Raw genomic sequence first — 6,667 nt, forward strand, 5'->3', positions numbered from 1 at the left:
GATAAATGCTGCAGATTGGTTGTTCAAATGACGTCTCTGTTATTCTGTCTCAATTTCATAGAAGCTACCCAAAAGGGTTGGATTTGGAACAATTTGCCTCCAAATGCTAATGTTCAAAATTTGTGCTTTTCTCAAGTAGCCTTTAGTAGCCCACTTTTTCCTTTGATTGAACTGCTGCATAATCAAGCTGTTTCATTATAATTTACCAAACATAGTGAAACTAACAAATATGCCTAATCTGCTACAAACTATGTGGAACATGCCCATATCAGGCCTATGACCCTTCATCAGTCATGGACATAAAAAGTTTATTGACATGGTTCTTTAATCTGCAGACAATGAAATTCTTTCTTGAGGAAACTCTTGTGGCGATTCCTGACTCTGTTTTGGATTCAACTGTTGGTGAGGCACCATCTGGTTGTATAGATACTTTCGTAAAATTAAAAGGTATTCTACCTCCTCCATATACAGCAAGAGAATATGAAGCTTTGTACGCTTAGTTTGTAAAATTTATTTCAGTTTTGTAAAGGGCAATAACTATATATCAAGTTTGAAGTACGTTTTAATTGTTCTGATCCTTTGGATAATAACAGTACAATGTGACAATTCTTGCATTTCAAATACTCGGTAAGTGACTAGTAAATTCAATTTTGGCATGAACTTGCTACAATTGAAAGGGTACTATTGTGATATTTATAGTTGATGCCTTTTGAGCTAGGTAGGAGGGGATACTATTTTCCCTAGTTCAATTTAATTAATAAATGGCCGGTTGTAATGCTCAATTTTTAGATTATATGTATGATTTTGGCTGAATCACTGTCATCTCCAGCCCAAGATAGGCTGGAATTATTTATTTCCAGATTTTGTCGAACTCCCTTTGAAGACAATAGATTTTAAAAGGTAAATAGAAGTCGATAGAAAGCGAAGTTGAGTGATTGAGCAAAGCTGCTGTTCCTGCTGCTGCTTTTTTTTTTGGGTCTTGGTTTTGGTTTTTGTTTTGACCTTGAACTGTCCTATGGGTATCGGATGGGAAGTTTATGCAAGCTAGTTTCTGCCCAACAGCATATCAAAATCGACCAGACATCCCATTCGGCTGATCGGGTCAGATGTGGTGTTTGACGGATTGGGCCAAACCTTATTTTGGGCCTCTTCTATTTTTCTCCTAATTTTGGACAAAAGGTTGATGACAGACCATTGGAATTTAAAATGGGGCTTTGTTTGTTTGATTTTTTTTTTTTTTTTTTTTTTTTCTAGGTCCGTAGTTAATAGTTTTTACAAGTTAAGGGTCAACCAAAAAACATATGGGAAATTCTATTCGCACACCATAAAATTCTTTGTACACCATTTGTGTCGCTTTGATATAAACTTTCGAATAAAAATCAATTCGGACAAATTTTCAAACAAAAATGAATTGTTCATATATATATTTCGTTATTTTTGTTTGGAAGTTTATGTTCGAATGTTTGACTTTTGTTTGAAAGTTTATATCCGAATGACAAAAATAATGTGTTTGAGATTTTGTGGTTTGCCAATAGAATTACCCAAAACAATTTGTAGCTTAACGACACCAACTTTTTTTGGGACAAAACTACCCTTATTGCCACCACTATATCAACTACCATTTCCACCCTCTACAAACTACTTCTAATGGTTGGCCTACTCTTGTTGGTGATTTTTCGATCATCCCCACCAGTTGGCGACAACTCTCAAACAACTTTTTCAACAAAGTAAAATTTCTATGAGATTGCTACTACAAACATAGTGAAAATTTTCAATTAATGATTGAAAAATGCAAAATTGAAGGCAAACTGCAAAATTTGAGTTCTTTTTGTCAAAATGAGGGCTCAAAATTGATAAATTTAAAATTTCATTGTATTCAACACAGTAAAATTAACATAATAACACTGAAATTTCTCTATGTTCAACATTCAATCAATGAAATTTTCTCTAATATAAAGATGTGGGGAAAAACACAAACTTTTATTTTCTTCGGGACTATTCTCAATATAATGGAATTTTCAACTTTTTGTTTTAAAATTTAAAACTCTGGTGTAAGCATCAAATACAAAAACAGTCATGTTGTAAAGCTCGACGGTAAGACCTTTAAGGTGACCAAAGCCAATGGAATTTTGCGAACTCAATGAAATTTTAGTCAGTAAAATAAGTGAAGTTTTAGTAAAGTTAGTGAATAACTATGAGAGAAGGTATAAAGAAAGAGAATGGTGTGAGTAAAAATTTATTGATTTTAGATAGTCAACGAAATTTCACTAATTATATATGGTAAAGAGAAAGAAAATGGTGTGAGAGATCACATATGGACAACTGAACTGTAGGAATAGTATAACAGACCACATCTACACAACTGAACAGTAGTAATAGTTTAAGATATAACATATGGACAATTGATTTTACTCAAGTGAAATTCTAACTAGTTACATGCACATTTCACGCATACAAAGGTGAGCATAACTAAAAATGATGAACTGGCTTGTTGAGATACATAACTGAGTCATTGCTCAAAATCTTGCAACTTCTCTTTCTTCTTCTAGAATTCCTTATCTTCGCGGCTGGCCCCATTGTCATATTCCTATCATTAGTAACTAATGTCTTCAATGCATAACCCATTTGCTCCACAAAATCTTGCTTTTGTGTCACTTGGCTTCTAACAACACTCTTGTCCGACCTTATAGGTATGAAAAACCCTTGGTGTGACTATGACAACCAATTTGAAAACGTCACAACCTCTTTGAACCACCTCCAAAGTGTGGCAAAGTTCAGTCTCATCGTGATTTACATATAGTTGGTATTCCTACACAAAACTAGCGAATTAAAAACTCATGCTTGTGGATCAGAAATCGAGTTCCTCATATACTCAAACCTTGATATCAACGATCAAGATGAAGGTTCTCTGAAGCTATCATGGTCTTTAATTTCGCCGTTGTTGGTATGGTCTCCATTGAAAAATCTAAAGATGGCGTCAACATAGGACGGAGAGAGAGAGAGAGAGAGGGGACAAAAAATGTGTTCCATAATCGTATTTTATGTTAGGGTTTGAGGGCATTTTTGACCAAAAACATTCAAATTTGATCCTTAAAAGAAATCCTAGGGACCTTAGTACTTCCCAGGATGAGGATCTTGATCTCTTGTTCTTCAGTTGTCCTTACTCTTATAGCATCTGGGGGCCTATGCAAGCTAAGTGCAATGTATAGACAACCTATTTTGACTGACCTTAAGATTTCGAGAGTTTACAAGCTTTCCAATGATGAAATCGTAATTACTTCATCCCTAAAAAAATGTTGAGATGTTTAAAGTTGTTGTGTTACCCTATTTTAGCCAAAAATCATATTTTTGCAAACGTGACCACTTTACCCCTGTACCTGTTTTTAGCCAAAAACAACTGATTGGTCCCGAGGGGGAGGGAGAAGCTCAATTGCACCTTGGTTAATGATGTTTTCCAAAATTAGTGACTAGTTTTATCAAAAACATTAATCGAGAGGCAATTCGAGTTTACTTGGGCGACAAGCAAGCCAAAGGCATAGAACCCTGCACTTGTGCATACATGGATGGCACAATACCCTAGGGCCGCATGTGCGTCCGCACGTGCAGTGTGCGTAAGCACATACCTTGTGCGGATGCACTAGCGCACTAGCCTAGTGTGTCCGCACATCCTCCCATTCCAGTTTTAGTTTTGGCAACTGAATATTGGCATGAATTTGTAGGAAAGCAACAAGGGGAAGCGATGAGACAACCCTAGCACAACCTAAGGTGTTTCCCAAGGCTCCTATATGCCTATAAAAGCAGCCCTTATCCCCTCCTCCCCTTCTCAAAAAGGTCTAAGCTTTGAGAGAATTTAGTGAGTTTTTTTTTTTACTGAAATCACTTGCCTCCTCTTCCCCTAAACCATAATTTTGAAAATAACAAAGTTTTATAGCAACTTTAATAACTAAAAATCATCTATGGTTTGAAGAACTTGAACTTTTCTTTTAGGTAAGTAAGTTATAAAATTAAGAGAATGAAATATACAGGATTACAAGAGGCATTCCTCCGACACCACTACAACCAACCAACCCAAACGAAGGCTAGCAAAACTAAACTACAATGGTGCATTTTATTTGCAAAGAAAAATTTACAGAGGTGCTATCAATGCACTTGATGATGATACTTCTACCAATTTGTGGCACAAGCGACTTGGGCACACGAGTAAAAAAGAGCTGCTAGTTTTGTTCAAGAAAGACCTTTTACCTAGTTTGAAAAGTACACATCTTAAGACTTGTATTCATTGCTTGGCGAATAAACAACATAAAGTTTCTTTTCATAAAAATATTGCTTCTAGAAAAGAAAATGTTTTGGAGTTGGTATATTCGAATGTGTGTGGTCCTTTGAAAGTTAGAACACATAGTGATGCATTTTATTTTATTACTTTCATTGATGATTATTTAAGAAAAGTTTGGGCTTTTGCACTAAAAACTAAAGATCAAGTTCTAGATATATTTAAGAATTTTCAGGCCGTAATTGAAAGAGAAACATGGTTGAAATTAAAGTATATCCGAACAGACAATGGCGGTGAATACATTGGGCCATTTGATGAGTATTGTCGCAACCAAGATATTCGGCATCAAATGACAGTTAGGAAGACTTCTCAACAAAATAGCATTGCCGAGAGGATGAACCGCACCATTATAAAAAGAACAAAGTGTTTTCTTTCACATGCCAAATTACCAAGATCCTTTTGGGATGAGCCAATGAAGACACTGGTTAACTTGATCAATTTGTTTTTTCATATCCTTTGAATGGTGGTGTTCCCGAAAGAGTTTGGACAGTAGAGATGTGTCTTATAAGAACTTGAGAGTGTTTGGTTGCCGAACATTTGTTCACATTCTAAAGGATGAGAGGTCAAAGCTTGATAGAAAGTTAAGAAAATGCATTTTCCTTCGCTATGGGCGTAATGAATTTGGTTATAGATTGTGGAATCTGGTCGACAAGAAAGTTATTCAAAGTCATGCTATTGTGTTTCTTGAAGACCAAACAATTGAAGATTTTGGCAAATGTAATCAACTGGAGCAAAAAATTAGTGATCTCATTGACATTGATCCATCTCTTTCATCTTCAATAGATAATAAAAATGGTTGAGATGTGCAGCCACCTCTTGAAGATGTGGATGATGATGCTACTCCAAATGAAATTGAGCCTGAAATTGAGGAAAAGCATCCAATTCAAGAATCACCACCATAACTTGAGTTGAGCAAACCTTCGAAAAAGTATTCTCCCAATGAATTTGTATTGATATCCAATCAAGGAGAGCCCAAGAACAACTAACAAGCAATTGAGCATGCAAAGAAAAATTATTGGAAAAAGACCATGGAAGATGATATGAATTCCTTACTTGAAAACCACACTTATGACTTGGTAAAGTTGCCTAAGGAGAGGAAAAATCTGAAAAATAAGTGGGTCTCTTCAAATTGAAGAATGATGGCAAAAATCTAAAGTACAAGGCACGTCTTGTTGTGAAAGGCTTTGGGCAAAAGAAATGTGTTGACTTTGATAAGATTTTCTCGCTAATTGTGAAGATGGCTTCTATTCGGGTCATACTTGGCATGGCCGCAAGTATGAACCTTGAAGTTGAGAAACTTGATCTGAAGACCGCATTTCTTCATGGTGACCTTGAAGAAGAAATTTACATGGAGCAACCGAGGGGTTTGTGGAAAAAGGGAAAGAACATTTGGTTTACAAATTGAAGAAAAATTTGTTTGCTCTCAACCAAACGCCGCAGCAATGGTATACAAAATTTGACTATTTCATGATGAATAATGGGTTAGATCATTGTGTATTTGTGAGAAATTTTTTGGATGGCAAATTTATTAATCTTTTTCTTTATGTTAATAACATGTTAATTGTAGATCAAAATTCGCCTATGATTGAGAAGTTGAAATTAGAGTTGAGCAAGTCATTTGCTATGAAAGATTTGAGACTGGCAAAGCAAATTCTTGGTATAAAAATTGTTTGCGATCGAAAGAAGGGATTGATTTGGTTGTCTCAAGAAAGCTACATTGAGAAAGTTCTTGAAAGGTTCAGCATAGATAAAGCAAAGCCGATTAGTTGTCCACTTGTGGGTCACTTCAGCTTAGTTCAAATCAATGTTTCTCTCTAATCCGAATAAAGAACATTGGACAGCAGTGAAATGGATTCTAAGGTATCTTCGAGGAACTTTGAAGGTGTGTTTGTGTTTTGAGAATGGTAAGCCGATGCTGGATGTGTTCACGGATTCCGACATGGCCGGTGATTTTGACTCTAGGAAATCTACTTTGGAGTATTCGATGACTTTTGCAAGGTTGTGGCATGGCAATCTAAATTGCAAAAATGTGTTGCTCTCTCAACTATCGAAGTCGAATTTATCACCATTACGGAAACTTGCAAGAAAGAGTTGTGGTTAAAGAAATTCTTGCAATAATTGGGTTTGAAGCAAGAAATGTATGTGCTTTATTGTGATAGTCAAAATGCTATTCATTTGAATAAAAATTATATTTTTCATTCGAGATCGAAATGAAGCTAAAGCCACTATACAATTAGGTAAATCTCTTGGCATCAATTTCAATGGGAAAGAAGATGATGTGTTAAACAAGATTATTGAGCTAGAGCTAGAGCTAGAGTTAAAGGACAAAGAAAGATC

General features: G+C 35.6%; 1 protein-coding gene across 6 annotated transcripts in view; it reads left to right on the top strand.

Annotated features, from left to right (window-relative positions):
• LOC114282730 (uncharacterized) overlaps nucleotides 1–782 on the top strand; it is an 86,448-nt gene extending 85,666 nt beyond the window's left edge. For all 6 annotated transcript variants that reach the window (XM_082882740.1, XM_082882737.1, XM_082882738.1 and 3 more), the window contains one exon: nucleotides 336–782. In XM_082882740.1, coding sequence (XP_082738866.1) covers nucleotides 336–500 — 165 coding nt within the window. In that variant the 3' untranslated portion in view covers nucleotides 501–782. The remainder of the gene's footprint in view (nucleotides 1–335) is intronic.
• The last annotated feature ends 5,885 nt before the right edge of the window (nucleotides 783–6,667 follow it).

This window comes from Camellia sinensis, chromosome 8 (assembly GCF_055761805.1).
Source record: "Camellia sinensis isolate YWXY chromosome 8, ASM5576180v1, whole genome shotgun sequence".
Lineage (NCBI taxonomy): Eukaryota > Viridiplantae > Streptophyta > Magnoliopsida > Ericales > Theaceae > Camellia > Camellia sinensis.